The 24,142-nt window shown below is 39.7% G+C and overlaps 1 protein-coding gene across 4 annotated transcripts in view; it reads right to left on the minus strand.

Annotated features, from left to right (window-relative positions):
* Positions 1-17,276: 17,276 nt before the first annotated feature.
* CCDC85A (coiled-coil domain containing 85A) overlaps positions 17,277-24,142 on the minus strand; it is a 205,019-nt gene continuing 198,153 nt past the window's right edge. For 3 of the 4 annotated variants that reach the window (XM_060754607.2, XM_060754609.2, XM_060754608.2), the window contains one exon: positions 17,277-23,557. In XM_060754607.2, coding sequence (XP_060610590.2) covers positions 23,468-23,557 — 90 coding nt within the window. In that variant the 3' untranslated portion in view covers positions 17,277-23,467. The remainder of the gene's footprint in view (positions 23,558-24,142) is intronic. The other variant, XM_060754610.2, reaches the window with a different exon arrangement.

Here is a 24,142-nt window from a genome sequence, read left to right on the forward strand (position 1 = left end):
GTGCCAGGATCCCTAGTGGGTCAAGAAGCAGTAAATAAATGCCTTGAATGCCTACATAAATGCCTATGTATATGGAAAATATAAGCACAACGTGCTTGTATTACTGAAAAAAGGGGCAAAAATGAATTACTTAGGTAAAACTGCTGACAAAGAACATATATTATAGAGAACGATGTACAAAAATGCAGGCATTCAGAGAAATTAATGAAAATGGGAAGAAATCAAAACTGACAGATTCATCTATCCACCTCTAAATCAGATTTTTGTCTCCCAAAATCCCAAACAGCATCTCTATAGATTTGTTTACCTTCCATAATGTTGACTAGTTCTCTCAAATGTGGCAGCAGCCAATGCCTTTCTTTGAAATCCAGACCATGATATTTTTCTGCTTAAGAGATCAAGGGCCCAGGTTCAGTCTATTTCATTGGTCAGCTGAGCCAAATGTTCCACAAATGCTCTCAGGCAGTAAAAATGCCATAAATGTGCTGCACTTTCAGAACACCCAAATTCTGCTGAGTGATATACAAATAGATCCTTGTGCCAGAGTCTTTGCAGTTCTAGATTTAAAGCCCCATATTGTGTAAGCTTTTCCAATAATCTGGGATTGCAACATCGACAATCCATAGTTGTTGTTTTTTCCCATGATCATGAGGTCAGGAGTATTGTGCTCTAAAATGTTGTCAGTCTGAATTCAGAAGTCCCAGAGTACTTTGACATTTTCATTTTCCATAACTTTTTCAGGCTTTTGATCCCACCAGTTCTTTGTCTCAGGCAGATGATTGTGGCACGGGTTCCAATGGATCATCTGAGCGATGGTATTATGTCTCTGTTTGTAGTCCGTCTGCGCAATCTTCTTGCAACAGCTGAGGAAGGGGTCCATTGTTTTGTGTGCTTCCTTACAGAGTTTACACTTGGAATCTCTCGTTGACTTTTCAGTTCTGGCTTTGATAGTATTGGTTTTAATGGCTTGTTCTTGGGCTGCCAGAATCTGGCCCTCCATCTCCTTTTTCAGTGTTCCATTTGTGAGCCAAATCCATGTTTTTTCCCTTGTAAATTTTGTTCTGTTTTCCCCAGGAACTCTCCATGGAGAGCTGTCTTTTGCCAGTTTTCTCTTCTGTTCTGAATTGTATTTTTACAGTATTCCCTCTTTATCTTTTGCACTTTGAGTAGTTTTCTACTATTAACTTCCCTCAATATTGGTTCTTGACTGCCTTTCACACAATCTGCCAATCCATGTTTCTCTTCTTCTACTGTTTGTTTCACTTGCAGATGCCCTCTGCCTCCTTATTTTCTGGGCAGGTCAAGTCTGTCAACATCACTACTCGGGTGTAATGAGTAGATGATGATGATGATGATTATTATTATTATTATTATTATTATTATCATTATACAGAACAGAGTGACGTGTGAGTGAAGATGCCATTGTACGCCACTTTAAATCCCATCCATGGGAGAAAAGCAGGATATAAATAAATAAATAAATCTTGGGATTGCACTGTTGAAATATAAGCATAGGCAAGCCTACTCAAAAGTAAGTCCTATTGTCTTCCTCCCAGAGATGTTGACTTGATACCCATATGCAGGCTTCCTTCTTCTTAAAGGGTTTCCCAGGCTAAACTGTGCCCTCAGTTGAACCTGCCCCAAACTGCATGACTGGAAGACTTGCTTTTGATTTTAACATTGTGTTTTGTATGCAGGTCCCGGCCAAAGCAAGCAGAGGAGTGGAGTAATGCAGGTGCAATTTGTAGACCTGGAGAAGAATCAGGCTTCCTTGCATTTGAATCTGAACTAAAAGGAATAATCACAATTGCTAGTGATTACTCACCTGGATTGTCAGCTCCAAATGCAAATAACAGGCCTTATATTTACCAACATTTCACAAACTGTCTTCATGAAGCATATTTACCACCTAATTACCTGTCAAGGCAATCGTACATTCTAGTTAGTTAGCAGCAATTTACGAGCAGAGGACCACTATGTGTATAATGCTTCAATGCTTATTTGTCTTTGGCTCCTAAATGGGTTATCCATTTGTGTTATGTAATGTAGTAGTTATCACGTTTTCTGGTTTTGGGGAAATGGCTTCAATCCAGATTATCTAAAAGTTTGTATCTTCCCATATAAACCTGCCCAAGTTGCATAATCTTTGGAGGTGTGCTTTCTCTCCATCTTACAACTCTATACAAGTTTGTTTTAAAAGTAGTCTCCTTGTAGTCAGTGCGAGCAATCTTCATAATGCACAATGACTTCCAGAACAAAATCCATAGTTTTTACTCCTTAACCTGAACTTGGCTTGCAGAGTGTCTTCAGGGTTTGAGGCAGTGTAGAGAGCTGTATTGGGTCCATTTTGGCTTAATCTAGTGTTTCTGTGCAGCACACGCCCCTGGGAGTCAAATCAATGCAAGAAGTACCCAAAATAAAACAATAAAAACAATTTAGATGAAAAACATATTAAAATGGTCTGAGATCATGCATGAGACACATAACTACAATGCCGTAGTTAAGTTCTGTCTCCTGATCTGAGCTGCTAAAGCTGCCTTGAAAATCAGGAAGCTTTACTGAATGAAATACAGTTGTGCTGGAAAGCTGGAGACTGAAGGATGATGCCTCCATCCTTCTTCTGACCAGCAAGTCACAATGTGATGAGCAGAAAGAGGAACTCCTTGAGGGAGATGGTTACATGCATCATTCTTTATCATCCTCTTCACTAGCACCACAGAAGCAACCTCCCCAAATTGGTATAGCTTCCTGATCTTTAAGGTGAGTTTTAGAGGCATTTGCAATCATGGAAATGGTGCCATGATCATCAATGTGAATAAAAAACTGCAAGATCATAAGTCTGGTTTCCAAATCTTAGCTGCCATACAGTATGCCGCCAAGATTAATGAGTTAACACAGGTTTAAAAGATTAAAATAGTTTCAAAACCATGTGCATTAGCATTGTGAGATCAATCACTGAAGCCTGAAGCCTTTAATAAGCAGCTATGTTTTGACTTGTCAATTAAATGCAACTGATGTTTGTGCCAATCATGCATCCAAGGGGAGGACATGCCAAAGTGGAGGTAATAATAATAATACAACTTTATTTGTATCCTGCTCTATCTCCCCAAGGGGACTGAGGGCGGATGGAAAAGGCACTCTCCCACATTCTCACAACATATACTTTGTGTCATCTCCTTGATGGCACACAAAGGAAGACCCCATCCTTCTCCCAATATACCTCAGTTCTCAGGCTTAGGGGATGTACTGTACTTTCCTTATTGAGGACTTCCTGACACTCTTCTCAAAAGTACTAAATGCCATTGGTAAAATATCCTATATCTATTGATTTCTCAACATTCTTCGTTATCATGCTTTGGACCCTTTGTACCTTTTGCCCCACCATTTCCAAATGCCAGCTTAACTAGGATGCTGGGTAGAAGCTCCACTTCCAAGTTATTTCAGAAAAATGCCTCATACATCCTGCTTCTAGAACAGTTGTGTTCAGAATGAGGTGGGGAATCTGTATTTCTTTTTTCCTAACATGTTAGAGAATAGGACAATATTTGTTCCCATTATCTCAGAAAACACTTTATGGACCATTGCTGGTCCATAGGACCACCCTGTTGAGCAGCATTGCACTAGAATGTTCATTTGTTAGTGCTGTTTCATATTTACCATTAAAAGAACTAATTGTAAATAGATTTTACACCTGGATGTCAAGAACCCAAATCCAAAAAGGAATTAAACCATAGAGTGGAGGAGAATGGCTGGCAGGAACTGTGGGATAGGTCAATGTCACAGGCTGGTCCTACTGTGTGGTTCAATGAGCCTTTGACCTTTGGTGGCAGATGGAGAGAGACAGTGAAATGAGCCAATCCATGCATGCCTGACTCATTTCTACTGTTGCCATTCTGCTTGGGAATCAAACTCCTGCAATGCTTCGCCACAGTACCAGATGCAGAAGCAGGCAGGTGTCATTTTAAATTCCCCAGAATGCTGTGACCAATATGGTGGTATCGATTCAGGCATTCTGTAATAAGCAGAAATAAACCAAAGAGGCTTTCACGCACACAGTTTCATAAGGGATAGTTACCATCTCCCTTCCCAACGAACATTTGACTTACACTGCAAGACCCTCAGGCATCTTAAAGTTGATCCAAGTGAGAAGTAATCATTAGGTTCCTGTATGTCACTGACTCTGAGCTACTAGAAGCCTATATTTACCTGTCCATGTTCTCCTGCCCAGCATGCTCTTCTCCTGCATATCATATAGATGTTTCAGAATGCTATCGCCTGAATCCTGTTAGTGTTCTAGGCCTGTGTTGTGATGTGAAAGCTAAAAAAGCAATGTAATTCTAGGCTACATCAATAGGAGGATAGCGTCTAGATTGTGGGCAGTTATAGTCCCATTCTATTCTGCTTTGGTCAGATCTCAGATCTGTGTCCAGTTCTGAGCACCACAATTCAAAAAAGATATCCACAAAATGGAATTCCTCCAAAGAAGGGTAACCAAAATGGTCAAAAATCTGGAAACCAATAATAATAATAATAATAATAATAATAATAATAATAATAATAATAATAATAAACTTTATTTATATTCCGTCCTATCACCCCGGAGGGATTCAGGGCGGATTCCAAGCATAAAAGGGCAATGGATTCAAACTGAAGGAATAGAGATTCCATTCAAACATTAGCAGGAACTTTCTGATGGTCAGAGTTGTTTGATAATAGAATATGTTGCCTTGGAGGGCGGTGAAGCTGGATGGTCCTTTGATGAAAGTGCTTGAATGTGTCTTTCTGCATTGCACAGGGTGGGACTGGGTGGCCCTTGAGGTCACTTCCAATTCTATGATTCTAAGTTCCCAATCAGAAGCAGTTGGACAGGTTAGTCCAATGTGGAATGTCGGCATTCAGTTTAAGCATGCAGAAGTTTAGTTGTGCCTGGAGATGTTCAAGAATGTTTCTCCCTCTATGAACCATCACGGAGGTTAAGATCTTCTGGAGAGGACAAGAGACAAGGCCTTCTCAGTGATGGTTCCTTGGCTCTGGAACTCTCTCCCCAGTGAGATTAGATCAGGGCCCTCCCACCTGACCATTAGAAAGAAAACAAAGAGGTAGTTGTGAGACCAGGCCTTTGGCCAGTAAAATAATGCAGTGCAAAGAATAATTAAGAAAGATGTGCAAGGACAATCGGAATGACCACAGTGTACGCTTTTTGCATTATGTGATTTTAATATTTATACTAGGATGTTTAAAATGCTTTTTTTAAAAAAAAAATATTTAAGTAGACACATTTGCAAGTGTTTGTTGCATTTTAAATGCTTTTTAATGCTCAAATGTTTATGTCTCATGTTTAATGGTTTTAATTATTTTAATTTATAGTTATATGTTAGTGTTTAGTTATTATGATTTTTTCTGTTTACATGTATATTGCCATTGACCTTGAGTCATGCCCCCCGCCCCCGGGGTGAGAAACACAGTATATAAATCTAGTAAATAAATAAATAAGTGCATAGAACAATCCGTTCAGTTCCTAAAACAAGGTCCAGAGACTTACGTTATGCAACCCCATTGTATGATGTTTGCTATACAACCTCATTGTTTTCTGGCTGATCAAATGTTTGGTGCTATTTAAAGCAGTGCATGAATTCCCAGATTCCCTCAGCTGGCCACTGGAATGATGGGACATAGAGTCCATCAAAATACCTTTTCCAAGATCTGCTCAGAATCACTTATTGTGTGACTTGTGCTCCCCATTATACATTTCAAACCGTAATTTTATAGGCTTGATTAGTGTCAGCAGATGCAGGATTTAGTTCTACTCAAGGAGAAAAATAAATACAGATTTTCATATCATGAGTAAATCACCAAGCTCTCATTATTTCTCAGTAGAATGGTGTTCTTTAAGCGCTAGTTCAGTGCTTCCCACATCTGCATGGCGTAACTTCTCATGTAAATCTATTGTTATTTTTTCCTTGTCAAAACACATCTCAGGGGGAGGGAAAATAAGTGATAAAACGGCAAATATGGATAATGTGCTGTTTATACAGAAAACATTTAGGAAACATATTTATGTGCTCCCAGTGAAAAGATTTCTGCAGTCACACTTACTGTTTTAGTTCATCCATAATAGACAGTCTGGGGTAATTAGACTAATTATGTTTCCATCTTGCAACTGCTCTGATTTATTAACCAAGCCGCTTAGTGCATTTCGGTAATGAGTGGAAATATCTCAGAACTCTGATTTGAGAAATATGATTTAGAGCACATATCTTGACAACGAGAGGCTGTGGATATTCTTCCTTGACCTTTGTGCTAGCGGAAAGCTCACAGTTAATCTTGGAGGGTATGCCCGATAATGTGTGGTTTATCATGGTATTGACAAGAGTTCTCACTTCAAGATACACATCATAGGCAGGAAATATGTTGCAGAAGGCTTCTGGAACAGCTGGGTCAAGAGTGATCAGCCAAAGAAAAAAAGGGAAGCCAAGGTAAAGGAAAATAAACTTGACTATTGCAACTTGCCATTCAGAAATCCCCTTTTCTGCAATATTTTATGATGACAAGGAAAATATTCAACAGTTTGGGGAAAGAGGGTCCCAAGGGCCAAAACTCCACTGCCTTTACACTCAAGGGAGACCCACCACTGTGCACATCCATGCATCAGCAGTGTCCTTGCTAAGGAATCTGAATTGCAAATCAAGTTGATAAGGAGATAATTAGGATTACCGAATTAATTCAAATCTTCAGGGCCAGGTAAACTGCATCTCAAAATTGCTGGAAAAACTGGTAGGGGCAATGCGTTAAACTGCTGAGCTGCTGAACTTGCTGACTGGAAGGTTGGCAGTTTGAATCCACAGGATGAGGTGAGCTCCTGCTGTTAACCTCATTTATGAAATGCCAATCCAGCATTTCATAAACATGCAAATGTGAGTAGATCAATAGATACTACCTCGGGGAGAAGGTAAATGGCACTCCATGCAATCACGCCAGCCACATGACCTAGGAGGTGTCTACGAACAACACATGTTCTTTGGCTTAGAAATGGTGATGAGCACCACCTCTCAGAACTGGAAGGGAAAGCCTTTACCTTTATCTGTGCTTCCTTGTTTCTAGGCATTGATAGTTTGCCTTTGTGTTTGTGTATGCTGGAATCCGCCCTGAGTCTTCTCAGGGAGATAGGATGGAAAACATATTATTATTATTATTATTATTATTATTATTATTATTATTATTAGAAACACAACAAGATGAGTACACAGCTGTAATGACTCTTATCTAGTAGGCTGGAGTAGAAGCCTGGGATAACAGTAAGGCAAACCTCCATGTTGTGAGTGTAAGCCAGGGAAACAGACATCTTGAGAGTGGAAAGTTAGAAGATGGGAGGAGCTGGAGGTCTCCTGGAGTTGGCTAGAGCAGAGGGGAGGAGCCAAGTCTTGGGAGGGAAAAAGTGACATCTAAGAGAGACGAGGAGTTGGGATTTGGGAACTGAAGAAAGAAGAGGTACTTTTGAGACTAGGTTTTTCTGATAGAGAGCGTTTGTGGCAGGCAAGGCTGCATAATTGGCCAGAAGGGTCAAGTAGCCTCCTGATTACTTGTGGGTTACAACACAGGGGATTTGCTCTCTAGGTGGAGTAAATTAGCTGTAAAGGACTCTGTTGAGAGTTAGCTAATTGCTCTGAAGACAGCCTGAGTTAGGTTAGTCTGGGACTCACTGCTATTTTCGGTGAAGTAGAGTGAGGAATTTTGTTTGTAACCAAGTCAAGAAACTATTTTTAAGCAATCATTAAGATATTGTACGTTAGTAACAAGTTAAGCTTTTGTGCCTCTTAAAAGAAGAAGTCAGTTAGGTTCTTGTGGGTTTTTTCGGGCTATAGGGCCATGTTCTAGAGGCATTTCTCCTGACGTTTCGCCTGCATCTATGGCAAGCATCCTCAGAGGTAGTGAGGTCTGTTGGAATTAGGACAATGGGTTTATATATCTGTGGAATTGCATAGATGCAGGCGAAACGTCAGGAGAGAATGCCTCTAGAACATGGCCCTATAGCCCGAAAAAACCCACAAGAACCTAGTGATTCCAGCCATGAAAGCCTTCGACAATACAAAGAAGTCAGTTGTTTGTTCATTCTTATAAATAAATATTTTCTCTATTTTAAAGAAGCCTCTATCATTATTCATTCCTGTGGGGATAATTTTAGTCAGTTTAACATCCTAATATCACAGTCATTTTGGGAGCTAAGGGAGAGCTGTGTTGGCAGGGAAGGGAAGAAGGTTACCTCAGAAACTCATTTTAAAATCCTAAGGCAGCTTGGGTGGTGGCAGGAATAAACCAAAAGAAGACTGTAGCAGTGTTCACTCTACCAGCACACACCTCTAACATCATATCGTTTCCACAATATTATTTAGAAAGGAGGATTACCTTGATATGTTATACTGGTGGCAAGTAGTGTGATATTAGTATATAACCCTGTAAGATCCTTTATAACAGCAAACAAGATCACAATTATCATTATCTGAGCCAATTGTCATCATTTTTGAGAAATTTTGGAAAACAGGTGATGTGACAGAGGAGTGGAAAAGAGCAAAAGTTGTCCCTTTCTCTTAAAAGCATTTATAAAAAAACAAGAATCAGAGAACTACAGACTAGTCAGTTTGACCTCAATGCCCAGAAAAAAAATATATCAGAACAGATTATAAAGATGTCTATTTGCAAGTATTTGAATGAAAATGAAGTAACTAGTTGGAGTTAGTACGGGCTCACAAAGAACCAATCATGCCACTCTAATTTTATATCACTTTTTATTGCTTATCTAGTTTAGTAGATAATGGGAATGCTGTAGAAATTATCTGGATTTCAATAAAGTATTTAATAAAGTTCCTCATGGTGTTTTATTAAGCAAGCGGATTAAATGTGGCAAAGATGGAAACACCATCACATGGATGCACATTTGGTTGGAAAAAACATGTTGAAACAGCCATAAACAATCGATGCATTTTAAACTTGTGGGAGTTCTTGAGTGGAGTGTTGTTCTGGGGCAATTACACTTCAATGTTTTTTTTATCAGTATCAGATGATGGAGTTGAGGGACTATTTATCCCATTTGCAAAGAAACAAAATTAGAAAGAATAGTTAGCACATTGTGAGATAAGAACAGAACTCAAAAAACACTCTGATAATCTATAAAGTTGAGTTGCAACTACAAAAGAGGATCAGAAAGAGAAACAGCAGAACCAGGCTATATCCACAAATTCCAGTCCAATGACAGTTGTTGAAAAGATACAGTAGTCACCTGACATACAGCATGTAGTAAAACACTCCTCAATGCCTCTGCCTCGTGAAGGTCCTTTGGCCACTTTATCATATCTCCTTTTTGACAATCCACTCCAATCCAATAACTTAGTCCATAATTCATTGATGAGTTTACCTACTCATCTTGGCTTTGGGCAACATCTTCCCTCCTGCATTTGTCTCCTAATGACAAATGACATAATTAAGACTAAACTTGTCACCTTGTCTCAAACATGTAGTTTGGCTATAAAGGTCTGTTCCTTCAGGAAGCAGGCCTAGAGTCCATCTGCAATCTACAACTGATGCAGTTTGGTACCATTTTTACTGCCAATGGCTCAGTGTTATGGAATCCTGGGAGATAATAAATAATAATAATAATAATAATAATAATAATAATAATAATACCAGGATTGTGGCGCGGCTAGGTGAGTGTCAGCTGCATTAAGATCACCTCTGACCAAAAGGTGATGAGTTTGAAGCCAGACCGGGTCGGAGTGAGCGTCTGACCAACTGTGTAGCTTGTTGTCGACCTTTGCAACCCAAAAGACAGTTGCATCTGTCAAGTAGGAAATTTAGGTACCACCTATGTGTGGGGAGGCTAATTTAACTAATTTACAAAGCCATAAAAAGACTCCAGCAAAAAGCACGCGGGGAATGCGGAAGTACTTAATCAGTGTTGCAGATGGATGATGAAAGCGACAGCTCCCCTGGCGGCTAGAAAAGTTAAATAGCCTCTGACTGTCTGTCTATGTTTATTTATTATTTATTTATTTACTTTATTTCTATACCGCTTTTCTCAGCCCTTAGTCAACTCAAAGCGGTTTTCACAACAATGCAAAATATCACAAAACAGTATAATGCAATTAAAACAGATTATAACATCAACAATTAACAACAGTATAACAATCATAACGCCTCAACAATAAAATCAGAATCCACTCTCATTATCCATTGTTCTGTATTCCTATGTTCAATTTCACTGTTTAGTCAAACGCTTGTTCGTATAGCCAGGTCTTCACCTTCCTCCGAAACGCCAACAGCGTTTGTGTGTCTTGGCATTGAATGTTTGCCATATATGTGTACACTGTAATCCGCCCTGAGTCCCCTGCGGGGTGAAAAGGGCGGAATATAAATACTGCAAATAAATAAATAAAATAAAAAATAAATAATAGCAGCAGCAGTAGTAGTAAAAACAACAAACAACAACAACAACAATAATAATAATAATACACTTTATTTTTGTTCTACTTTATCTCTCCGTAGAAACTCAGAGCAGATTACAGTACACATACAAGGCAAACATTTGATGCCATTTTACATGTAAAACAACATACAACACACAGATAAAGTAAAGGCCTTCCCCTTTTCCATCTCCAACGTCTGGAGGCAATGCTCAACTTCCAGCCATGGGGAGATGCTCTTCTTCCAATTTCCATACCTAAGGAGCCTGCTGTCTGTAGACATCTCCCATCGTTTTGCCAACATGTCTGCATGGGGCATCCTGTTACCTTTCTGCCAAAGCAGTATCTATTGACCTACTTGCATTGCATGCTTTCGAATTGCTAGCTAGGCAGAAGTTAGGGCTGACAGTCAGGAACTCACCTCGACTCTCGACTTTGAGCCTCCAGTCAGCAGCCTTTCCTGCAGCTAGAAGCTTTAACCACTGTGCTACCGCAGCACCAACATGGCTAAAGCCATGGACACTGTTTGACAGAGAAAGCTGATGACCTTGTAAAACTGGAACTCCCATGATTCCATAGCATTGAGCCACTGCAGCTAAAGTGGTGACAAATTGCAGTACTTCTACAGTGTGGATGGTCCCTTCATCTACAAAAGCTTATGCTACCAATTTCATTCTCTCAGCTAGTCTCTAATGTGCTGCAAGATCCTTTTGCATTCTGGCAATGTATATTCTAGTGGCATTTGTTGCTAATCTTCACTGGTTAATTGATTTATTCTCCATGAATGTGTTCTACAATAACAACAATCGAAAGCTTTAAATCCCACTCAAGCATCTATTCCAGCCCTCTGAATGCTTTATCAAAATCTCCAACAGAAGTCCTTGTGAATGGTACAGAGACATTCCTCAGATGTGATGACTATTCATTTCAGGTGACAGCTAATAACGTGCAACAAAGATGAATCTCGATAGCATCGGAACAGTGGATCAAACTTTCCAAAACTACAGAGACTGCTGTACTTAGCGCAAGATGAAACCTTGTCTTTGATCTTCATGAAATGATTGGTGGCAGAACCTGCAAAAAAAAAAGTACCATGCAACATGTTTTATTCTGCCTCACAATGTTGGGTTTCCCCCAAGCAATAACAAAACTGGTGCAGACATGTACCTCTTCCTCAGGACTACGTAATCCTGGATCACTTCCATACATCTTTTTTAAAGACATTCATTAGTCACCCAGTTCTCTGTATATGCATCTCTGTGTTGTGCTTGCTTTCAAATCATTGGTTGATTTATGGGTCAAGCCTCCTTCCTTAGGCAATCCTTTGTAGTCTGAGGATGATGGTCCTCCAAGTAATGTGTCTTGGCAGTGGATACATAGGTGGTTGTGGAGCCCTATTCTTGACCTGCATGTTCTCCTGCAGTGAGGGCATTGGTTTCCAGGTGGAAGGTGATCTCATTGGGGTTTCCTTGATATGCCTTCTGCCTGGCACATTTCTCTTTCACCCTCCATTCATGCCTCTTCAAATTTTACAACACTGCTAGTCACAGCTGACCTCCAGCTAGAATTCTCAAGGGCCAGGGTTTCCCAGTTCTCGGTGTCTATGCCACAGTTTTTAAGGTTGGCTTTGATCCCACCTTTGAATCTCTTTTTCTGTCTGCCAACATTCTCTTTCCCATGTATTGTCAAAGGCTTTCATGGCCGGAATCACTGGGTTGTTGTAGGTTTTTTCAGGCTATATGGCCATGTTCTAGAGGCATTTCTCCTGACGTTTCGCCTGCATCTATGGCAAGCATCCTCAGAGGTAGTGAGGTCTGTTGGAACTAGGAAAAGGGGATTTCCAGTTCTTGAGTTCAGAGTAGAGTAGCTGCTTTGGGAGATGGTGATCAGGCATTTGGACAAAATCGTTGGTCAAGCAGAGTTGATGGTGGAGGACCATCGCTTCCCTGCTAGTGGTCTTTGCTTCTTCCAGCACACTGACATTTGTCCACCTGTCAAGCCTGGACTTAACCCTAGAAGCCCATATCATAAGAAAATAATTCAGTAGAAGAGGCAACGATGCTTCATAAGATAGAAGACAATAGGAAAAGTAGTAGAATACAATCCAGATGGATCGACTCCATCAAGGAAGCCATGGCTCTGAGTATGCCAGACTTGGGCAGAATTGTTGATGACAGGGTGACTTGGAGGTCTCTCATCATAAAAGTCACCAGAAGTCAATGTCAAGTTGATGACAGCTAACAATAACAATCCCACACAGCTGCCCCTGGTTGTTTTAATGCATTTGACTCAACATCACAGACTATCATGTGAAAATACGAACCCCGGCGTGCTTTACAGGCTGGTGGTGGTTGCTGTTATTGTGGCAGCAACCATTATTAAAGCAATGCATGTAAAGAGTTCTGAATTCTCTGGAAAAGTGCAGTTTGAATGTGAAATGCCCTGATTCCCTTCCTGATCTCCTTTTAAATGTTTGCCATCTGTCAACACGTCTTTCCCTTAATCTAATTTCCGTCTCAGGGCTAAACATACCCTCAGCCTTGCCTCATCGTCAAATCAGCCCAAAGACATGGCACTCGGCATGTTTTGCTTTCCTTTAAAATTAATTAATGCAATTGGCAGAGAATGAGATGAATTATTCATCTTTAATTTTTTTTGTTACATAAATGTTTCCTTTTAAATGTTTTAGCAAGACAGTTAAGATGAACATGTTTCCAGAAATCTAATTTACAGTAATAAGCCATTTCTGAGCCATAAAATTAAATTATACTAGGGCTGTATAACAAGAGAAAAGAGAGGGAGAGAGGGGGAAGGGAAGGAGGAAAGTAGAGAGAGATTATGTTTTGCTTTATTGCACAGCCAACAGAAACATTACAGCGCAAGCCAGTGCGAAACAAAGAGCAAGAATACTATTTAACAAAGGAAGAAGAAAACCTAAACTTCCAAGTTCCTAATTATGTGCAATTAAAGAAGTGTTCTGAAAAAGCAAGGATCAATTCACCTCATCCCCCCCCCCCCCCCCTTCATTTTAACATCTGGGTCTGTTTACTTTGAATACCATTGGAATACACCCAGGCATAAAGGCGAAATACCAACATGTCATCAGTTTCAGCAAGCATTGTAACAGAACTGTACAAACATTGAAGATATCCCAGTCTAACGCTCTGCTACTTGGAAACACACAATCAAAGCACTCCTGACAGATGGCCATCCAGCCTCTGTTTAAAAACCTCCAGAGGAGACACCACCGCATTCCAATGCAGCATATTCCACTGTCAAACAGTTCTTCAGTAAGTTCTTCTTAATGTTTAGAGAGAATCTATTTTTTTAATCCACTGCTCTGTGTCTAAGGACCTTTCCACACAGCCATATAACCCAAAATATCAAGGCAGAATAATCCACAATATCTGCTTTAAACTGGGTTTATTTATTTATTTAGAACTTTTATATCCCGTTCTTCTCTACCTCTGTGAAAGGACTCAGAATGGCTAACAGCAAGATTCAATGCTATACAATAAATAACATCATAAAAACAATAAATAAGTTCTAAAATACATATAAAAGACAATTCATCATGTTAAAAACATCATCCAACTTAGTCCAAATGTTGTGGTCAAATAACTCTTAGTCTATACTGGAACATTCATCAAACTGCGAATACCTGATTCCAAAGCCAGGATTTTAGCTGCTTCCTGAAGGACAGGAGGGAGGGGGCACGCCTAATCTCGCCAGGGAGAGAGTTCCATAGCCGGGGGACCACCACAGGGAAGGCCCTGTCTCTCGTTCCCACCAAACTTGACTGCGAAGGTGGTGGGACCAAGCGGAGGGCCTCTCTGGAAGATCTTAAAGCCCTTGATGGTTTATAGGGGAAGATACGTTATCTGAGTCCACACAGCCATATATCCCAGTTCAAAGTAGATAATGAGGGATTTTATTCAGCTGGAAGACTAGGCAGAGGCCCTAGTCTTTGAAGCAGCAGAAAACAAGCTTTCCCCCTCCTCAATATGTCATCCCTTCAAATATTGAAACAGTCCCTCTCTCAGCCTTTATTTCCCCAACTAAACATGCTCAGCTCTCTCAGCCATTTCTCATAGGGATTATTTCCAAATCTTTGACCATTTTGGTTACCATTCTCTGGATGAATTCAAGCATGTCAATATCTTTCTTGAATTGTGCTTCCCAGAACTGGACACCGAGTTCCAGGTGTGACCTGACCAAAGCAGAATAGTACTATTACTTCTCTTGATCTAAACACTATACTTGTATTGATGCAACCTAGAATCACATTGGTTTGTTTGTTTTTTTTCACTGCTGTATCATATTACTGAATCATGTTCCATTCTTCTTAAAGTTGGTCACGGATTTCTTCTTAATCATCATCAGTTTGCCCATCTCAACTAGCTGACAAATCTTCAGCAACCATTCTTCTTGTGTTGGCGTGACTGGTTCATTCCATCTCTGTGTATTGAGGATTCTCACTGCAGTTATCATATATTGTAGCAATCTTTCACGTGCATTCCCAAAAAAATGATTTCTATGATTTTTCTACATCAAAGATGAGGGCAAACTTCAACTACTGGATTTATGAATGAAAGAGGGAAAAGTAGAAGTGTTTTATAAAGGTAGGAGAAGTTTCATAGTTCACAAACACCTTCTCATCAGAAGAATCCAAGAATAATATAGCCAGGAATATAGTTCAGTTAAGAGCATAACATAATGACAAGAGTGTGGAAAATATAGCAAAATTTTGGAGGTGGGATGAACATGCAGGCAACGGTCCCCCACATTGTTTATTCCCAGCACCTGGTTTCTAGAGATACAACCAATCCTGAAGTGAAGGTTTCATTGTGTTATGGAGGGTTAGTAGCTCACAGCCATGTATAGACCTTTTTTCCTATGTCATCTCTTTCTAACACCATCTCACCTAGAAAATATTGTAGTATCTTTCTTGTAACAAAGAGTTTAGGACAGTGTGATAGTCATTGAGGCTTTTTGAGAAATCTCAAAGCTTACTAAGACAGTACTTCCCTTTGAAGAAGCTGATTTGAACTCAGCAAAACTTGTGTTTTTTGCTCAATATATTTCCTTATGCAAGCCGATTGTACCAAAGAATGCAGAGGTCCTGTCTCAGATAAAGCAGTCAGTGTACATCTTTGGTCAAAAATTGACCACCTGAAACATTTTTATGTGACTTACCATCAGATGGTGTTGCAAAGGCTCAGGTCATTTAGCACATTTCTTTGAGTTTAATGTTGACGTAGGGTCAGAGCTGATATCCATATCCTACAGAAGTAAAGCATGTTGTATTTTCCTTGAGGATGACCATGATGATTCTCCCATTTTTGCCCCTCATAGTCCTTGGTGGTCTCCAATCCAATAGCTAATCCTAATGTATCCTGATTAGCATATTTAATGAGTCAATAACTCCTATATCCAAGGTGAAATGTTGTGTAATTTTCAGAAGTACATAATAATGCATGGTGGTGGTGGCAGTGATGGAAGGAGATGAGTTAAAAATAGTGTTGGTGAAGGAAAGAGATAGAGAATGTTCTTCCTCTGGGCATTCTCTTTCTACTTGGGCACCAACATGGAAACCTCCTCTGAAACTCATACAGTGAGCCCTCTTAAAGTATATCCGGGCTCTCACAAACATATATTCATGCAATACAAACTATCAGCTGGTTTGATAAGTGACACTATTCAGAAAGACCATTTTCTTCTACTCCTGTTTCATTCTGTTAAGATTAGAATCCAATTATGTCCACAAATTGTTATTTTCTCCTCACCCTCATAATATATACCAGCTTTCCCAAAGCCAGCACCCTCTAGGTCCTCAAGTCAGCATGAGTATGGGGTTACAGGAATGATAGTCCACCATGTATGAAAGATGATGGATTCAGAAAACTTTTTGCAGATATTGAAGACACAAAAATAATTGCAGAAGCTTCCTCCCTCTACTTTTGCATTGCAGGGGAAAGAAGAGTGGGCCTAGGACATTTTTCAGTGCCTTTCAAACCAATGTGACTGTACCTCAAATATTTTTAATGAAATAGAAACAGTTACTCTAAAACTCACCTGAAAATAGGTAGTCTGTGGTAAAAATGTAATCACTTCTCAAATCAGAAGAAGGGCAGAACATAGGATGTATGTGGCAACTGCACAGCGGACAATTTGAAGATCATTTGTTCAAGATTGTTATGATGCCCCTTAATTTTGTTGATTTATCTTTCCTGTAGGTTCCAACTTTTTGTGATATCCATTTTGGTTCTTTTTTCAACAATAAAGAAACCTGTTATTATTAACGATTTCCTTTCATTGCTGTTGGGTTTTTTTTTTTCTAAGTGGAGCCAAAATCTCATTCCTATGGAAATGTTTCTAAGTGATCCAATTTTTTTATATGGGGGGTGGGGGGGATGAATCCAATGATTTTTACTGTGGCAAGCCACCACTTCTATAAACTTCCCAAGAGGTTTCCAGGTTAGGGATACAGCAGATGATGGCACATGATGGTAAGTAATTTTTTGATCTGAACTCTTTGAAATAATTTATTTTTGTCAGGAATATGACATTGGAGCCCAGCGTCTTAAGAACTGAGGTTAGTTTCCCTGAAGGGGTAAACAGACTCTTAGGAATAGTCACAGACTGCAGGGAAGGAGACAGTGTGGAACCACAAAGCTCAAGAGAACGCACAGGAAATCAAGATTTAAGGCAAGGGTTCAATTGGCATCAAGCTAAATATATAACATGTTAACAAGTGTTCTGAAATATCCACAGTTCAGTTTGGGCCCATAGACCCTCATGTTAAAATCAAACAAGCGAGTGAACCATGAGATTAAATAATTTATTACCATTGCTAAGATGAACACGTATGCTTGGTACCCCCATTATATGGTGAATTGTAAAAAAATAGTTTTAATACAGTATCAAAATTTACATATGTGTCATGTCAAAAGACTAGCATCACTCAATATTAGCTCTTGCAGAGCTTGGCCAGATCCAAGAAGCAACAAAACCACTTCTAAACCCTTGGGTGGGGGAGGGGGGGCCTTTGGACTTTGCTCCACAGCAAGGTATCTGAAAGGTTGAACAGAGTTTCAAAAGAAGGATTACAAACAGTGGTGGCTGATGGCTTCCGTGTCAGAGGTGGGCTGGACCTGGGCTTTATTCCAGGCTTTAAAAAGAGCTATCCAAAGTCCTGAATCCTGTTCCCCAAATAGGTTCAACACACTAGAAAACTCCTATTCAAATAAGGCAGCTTTCCAAGGTCCTGAACCCTCTCCCTTAAAATGACCAGAACCTTGGATAGCTCATATACATTGGGAGTGTTAAACAGAAATCCCCATAGTATATTAAAAGAGCTATCTAAGGGTCTGAACCCTGTAGTAATAGTAGACTAGCACGTTGGATAGTTCACCCAGGGGTGGCTTATTTAAACAAGAGTTATCCAAAATTTCAAACAATATCCCCATAGTACATCAGAACCCTGGATAGCTCCTTTACTCAAACGATTTCCTCATAGTACATTAGAACCCCAGATAGGGTGATTTATTTAACCATAAGACTACCCAGGGTACCGAAGCCAATCCCCATAGAAAATCAGGATCTTGGGTAGCTCTGTTGCCCAGTGGAGTTTTATTCAACAAAGGAGCTATCCATGGTCCTGAACTCTTTATTCACAACAGGTCAGCACCATGTATATCTCATTTTAATTGTGGGCTGCAACCTAGAGCAGAATCACCACATCTGACATGAACTCATGGTGATCCACTGAATGGGAAAAAAAGGGTTTGTAATCAAAGGTAGCTCAAAACCCCACTAGACATACAAAAGCTCTTGAGCTTGTAAGTAATAGCTCTTTGGATCCAGCCCTTGACTGCAGTTGCAAATTTAATTGAGGGTTTCTCTTTTTCACTGTTTCTCATATATTTATAGGAATACAACAATTGAAGGTAACTAATGGGAGTGGTGATTTGACTACCATGACATTTAAAAAATTCAAGGAAAGTAACTGAGTCACTGAAGCAAGTCAACCCTTTTGTGATTTTCTCCCCCTGAAAAACAGGCAGCTAATTCACACCATGCTACCATCTGATAAAAAGGGTTGTATTGCCACAGTGTCATCACATCCCACAACCCACAGATCAATACCACAACATGTAACAAAGCTCACAAATTAAAAAGAAATCAAACAAACAGGAGGATATCAGCTTAGAATTAAACCTTAATGATAAAACAAAATAAAAATTGAGTCAAACTTGGGAATTGTTGCATTCCTATTTTTTTATGCTTTAAATATTCAGCTATGATTAAAAAGTCAAAGCAACAGCATTTTATCACAAGCCAGTTGGACAGTCATACAAGAAACTGTTGCTGCATCTTGATATATACACAAAATAGCTAGAAGAGCATTTCATTACACACAATCTAATGATATATGGGGGGTGGAATGGCAATGTAAGCCCATCCAGGTTGAAAAACTCACGATAAACCAGAGTTTTAAACCTCAGCTTAATGAAAGACATGCTCTCGAGAATATTTAGTATTTCCTTTGAAAGGAAATAATCATTAGTAAGTAAAGCTTTCTCCCACCCCACTCCCATAAATGCAGAGCTGTTTTGTATGGGTCTTAGAGTCTCTTGCACAGAAAAATATGGTGTGATACAGGAAACTTGATGCATTAACAGGACCTGTGATGGGGTTTTCGTTGGAAGCTTCAGGTACATTTCATGTTGCCTATAACAGCCAGTTCTAAAGCTCACTAGACAAACATTTCACCATGACCAAGTCCATCATGTTAATACCATGACCCAACTTGGGGGCACTGTTTGAATGAGAAAATTGGGGCTGTCTGCCATAGCCACTGTCTTAAAATGATGTGCTGAATTTTTAAAAGGCATCACAAAATGGAAATGTATGATGCAGGAGGGCTATTGGGCAAGTCAGGGCATTTTCCTAAAGGTAAGTCAACAGCTGTAGGTCCACCTAAATGCACCATACTTATTACACCACAATGAGGAATTATTAAATAATGTGATGACCTGTAGCTTACTAGGAACCGCTAGTTAAGATAGAACTATTTAGTAGTAGTGTCTGAGGGGTTTTAAATAGGATTTGAAAGGAGGCATGCAATTTTGGTTGTCAACAACATTGGAGCAGATTGTTTAGGATCTAACCAAGAGGGCTCCATGCCAATGTCCTGTTTCATTCTTTAGGTTGTGAATGAAGTTTCCTCTGCTTTCTCCCCTTTTTTTGTATTACATAGTTGAGATTGTATGTTTTTTAAATAGAAGGTTGCATCAGAACTTTGCAGGCACCTGTGCAACATCCTAAGCAGCTGGTCAACTTGGAAGTTGAGGCTTCGGCCTGTGTAAGCCGCATCGAGTCCTCCGGGAGATGCTAGCGGGGTACAAATAAAGTTAATAATAATAATAATAATAATAATAATAATAATAATAATAAGTTATAGGCTGGGATAGGTGACTTATAATGGCATGGAAGTTGCATTAATAGCAGAGAGATAAAGCTGCTCTGCCTGCCCCAAAACAGTTCAGGTGTCAGCATACCTCTGTCTATCTATTTTTATATCCACAAACCACCATGAGAATTAAGGAACTGGAGTACTTCAGAATCTGGTATCTTCGGCTTTGATCAATTCAAGTTCGTAACCAAAAAAACTAAGGAGCCGAAGTTTTCTGAAACCAAGAACACATCTACAGTTTGGAGGCAGTTAACTGATACATAATAATAAACTTTATTTGTATCCTGCCCTATCTCCCCTTGGGGACTCATGGAGCTGATCCAGGCCAAAGATTCTTAGTGTGAGTTGTGGGTCGTTCCAAATTCTCCCCCAGAATCCAGAGCAAATTACAAGTTTGGGCACATATAAACAGTTGGACTGGTTCCAAGAAGGAGCCAGCTGCAACAGTTTACATGGCCATCCCAGGTTCCCTGAACTCAGATGGCTGAGGACATAGGATGGCACTCACTGTCCCCTCCTGTTCTCCTCGTTGTAACACCTAGCATGCATGACATGGGTTGCACTAGTCACTCGCTGCCTAGAGTGATGGTAGACAGAGTGATAAGTAAATCGGAGAAGGAGGAAGAGAAAGTGATTCTTCTGTTTATTGTTGAAGGCTTTCATGGCCAGAATCACTGGGTTGTTGTAAGTTTTTTGGGTTGAATGGCCATATTCTAGAAGCATTCTTCCAAAAAAGGATTCCCCCAGGCAGTAACAAGCCACACATAAAAACTGTCAGGCCATCAAATGGTGGCCAGTGGCAAGATTCAAATCTAGCTCCAACACACAAGAGTTCTTTCTCCCACATTGGACATTTCACAAATATAGAAACCCCATTTTCCTAGTTTCCAACAGACCTCAAAATTTCTGAGGATGCCTGCCACAGATGCAGGTGAAACATCAGGAGAGAATGCCTCTAGAACATGGCCATATAGTCCAAAAAACCGACAACAATCCAGATTCTTCTATTTCCTTTTTCACTCTTCCCTGCCATTCTGGCAGCACCAAACCAGGTTCAGTGCCACTAGACAGACAGTTCCTCTCACCTCTGCAGCAGCCAGAGTGGATATGGAAATGACAGTATAAATCATCCCAGTGCCAATCCATCCTTTGCCATGACAGATCTGTCCCACGATAAGTGATAAGTGCAGAACTGCTTCAAATTGAAATTGAATCAGTTTTACATCTTCTCAAAATGTTTCTCTTTGCCACATGAATTTTATCAGTGGACCAGCTTGAACAGACCAATACAATGCATGCCAACTAAGTAGTTCACATCAGCTCCAGCGAAGATCACTAATGGTCTTGCTGGCTAGGGTTAATGGGATTAAAACACAAAGAGGTAGGATACATGGCTGACCTAGCAGACTGGTTTTGTAGAACTTGCCACCTGAATACTAGCCCCAGCAGTAGTTTGGTGAACTCTTGGAGCGACTTTTTCGTGGACTATGCCAAACATGGAATGTTTCTCTTGTGCTTGCCTTCCTTGGCTCTCATAGCCCTCTCCAATGCAACCCTCAGCTAGTTTTCTAAGGGTGTCTACCACAGACAGATAAAAATGTCGATTTCAATAAACCTTCACTTATTTTGTTTCTCACATTTGGATTGCATTTTTCAAAGCTTTCTCGCTGTTGAGTGACCTTGTGAATGTTTTGCTATGCTTTCAATGTGTTTCTTTTTTATTTCAGGACTTTGGAGAAAATTTCACTTGTACGCAAACATTTTTCTGAAATATATATCTCTGTTAAAGACCTCTAATTTTGAAAAAATGTAATATTTGTATGAAAAGACATATTTTGAGGGAAAATTGAGCAAACAACATTTTAGCAAAATGAAAAAAAATCATGGGAATTTTTGTGTGTCAAAAGTTGTGTCAAGATACTCATTTTCATGAAGAAAAAGAAAGTTTGTGAATGTTCATTCTATTCTTATTCTTAGATTTGATTTGTATTAAACCTTTGAGCTTTTTTAATTAGCATTTTGTGTGCTTATAATATTTGCATGCAGTATTGCCTAATATGAATATTTGCAAGCAATTTCTTAATACAGCGCATTTTGAATGGCTCTTCCCTAATATATGCATTTTGTGTGCATCTTTGCACAACATATGCACATTTGGTTCATAGTTTTGACTGAAGAACACCATTCCAAAATTTAGAGGGGTGAACTTTAAAAGATGATCAGATTTTAGTTCGCATACTGTTTCAAAAGGTGCAAATTTTCATAAATTTGTGTTGGAATACAAACCAAACACATCTCCATCTCTAATCTCTTCATCCTCTTCCTACCTGTTTGAAAGAATGTAATCAACCATCAATTAGGCCAATAACAAATCTCATTAGGCAACCAGATCCAGACATTTCCTTGGGAGAAGATGTCATGGATGTAGTTTATCATGTGGGGTTTTTCCAGAGATGATCCCACAAAATGTCAAAAGATGTCTGTTTGTTAGTATGTGAATTTTCCCCATACATATATGTCTTGCATTTAATGTTCTTGGTTGTGTGATCTATCTTTGAAAAGTAAACACTGGGTAATTTTGTAGATTTCATTGCTGAGAGATGTGTCTCTGAGTGGAAATCCCATTGTGGGAGATAAAATGGGGTTACCATAGGGAGTACACTTTCCTTTCAACTTCTACTTGGACCCTGAAATATGAAATCTTCCTAACTACAGTAACTACCCTGATGCTCAAAGGCTACAAATGCCCCAGAACTGGACTGCAGACATTGTATTTGCCTTCTCTGAAGAGTAGAAATGCCACCTTTTTGTATAGTACTTGCTCTTGTTAATGAAAACAAAGGGATATTTCTTCGGGTAGGAGTGGGGACAAGGATATACCTCTGTTTCAATGCTGTAGTTTCATTTGCTACATTATTAGTGAGAGACTTGAAGCCCTCTCACTCTCTCTTGCTTTTAGCACTCCAGAATGCAATTATTCTACAAACTGGAAAGGGAAAAAACTTTCTGCTGTGCAGTCGGCCTAAGCACCATTGACATTTTATACACTCAAGTCTACAGCTTCAAAGAAACCCCCTCCCTCCAAACCGTGAAGACCCAAGGCACAGTTCATTGGCATCTCTCCAGTCCATTGAAAGCTCCTGGGAAAATGTCACTGGAAGTCCACTACAGTGTATGTTCTCTCTCTTTTGCTCTCTCTCTCTCCACTGCCGTTCTTGCACTCTTGTGAGATTTCCTCCTTGATTAAGTCTCCAAAAAGCCTTGAAATTATGAGCTGGATTTCTTTTATTATACTGAAAATATCCGTGGCAGAAGCAGAGTTGGATTACTTGGTATATACTGAGTGCTTGGAGATCTGGATGCTTTGCCCCAAAGTCTTTGCAAAAGGAGGAAGGAAAATAAAAAATAAAAGACTGTACAATTTTCCAGAGGTGAAATTGAGAGTGATTGCAATTATCTTATTGTTAGCAAAGAGGTTGCTGCAAATAGATTAAATCCACCAGCAGTCAAAACTCTTCCTTGTTTTGGTATCCATTCACATGGGCCCCTTGTACTGGTTTCCCGACAAGTGTTGCCTAATTCCAGGACACGAGCCGGCAGCATCTCCAAGTTTCCTCCACACAACCTGAAAATAAAATGAGAACATGTCAGCTATCTTCTTCAGGAATCATCAGTATAAAGCACACAGACATGCACATTCCTAAATCAGATATAAGGACCTTGTAGATCTATCATTGAACTATAACTCCCAGAAGGCTTAGCCATTGTAGTCAATAATGAAGAATCCTAAGAATTGCAGGGAAATATCTGGAGACCAGAATGTTTTTTTTATTGCTGGCCAAATTCCTGAGAGACCTCTGCTGATGGAAATAAATAGGTTTGGATTATGCACAACCCTCTTTTGCCAGTAAATTTTAGAGGTCAATTCACAGAGCCCTATACCAGCAGAACTATTCTGCTGGCTAAGACATACAAATAAACAGGCCCTCAAAGATAGACAAAATGTGGCTGAAATGTCCAGCAAAACTGACAAGAACTCACTCTCCTAATCCAGTTCCTGGTACAAGTAATGCAACCAAAGGCCTCTCAAGCCATCTCTGTCCCATGATCATGTCTAAAACCAAACTGAAATGGACATTAAAGAGAACTATGGCCATGATAGTCTGAAATGTAACTGATTCATTACAAGATGTGGCTGACTACATCCTGG

This window comes from Anolis sagrei, chromosome 1 (genome assembly GCF_037176765.1).
Source record: "Anolis sagrei isolate rAnoSag1 chromosome 1, rAnoSag1.mat, whole genome shotgun sequence".
Lineage (NCBI taxonomy): Eukaryota > Metazoa > Chordata > Lepidosauria > Squamata > Dactyloidae > Anolis > Anolis sagrei.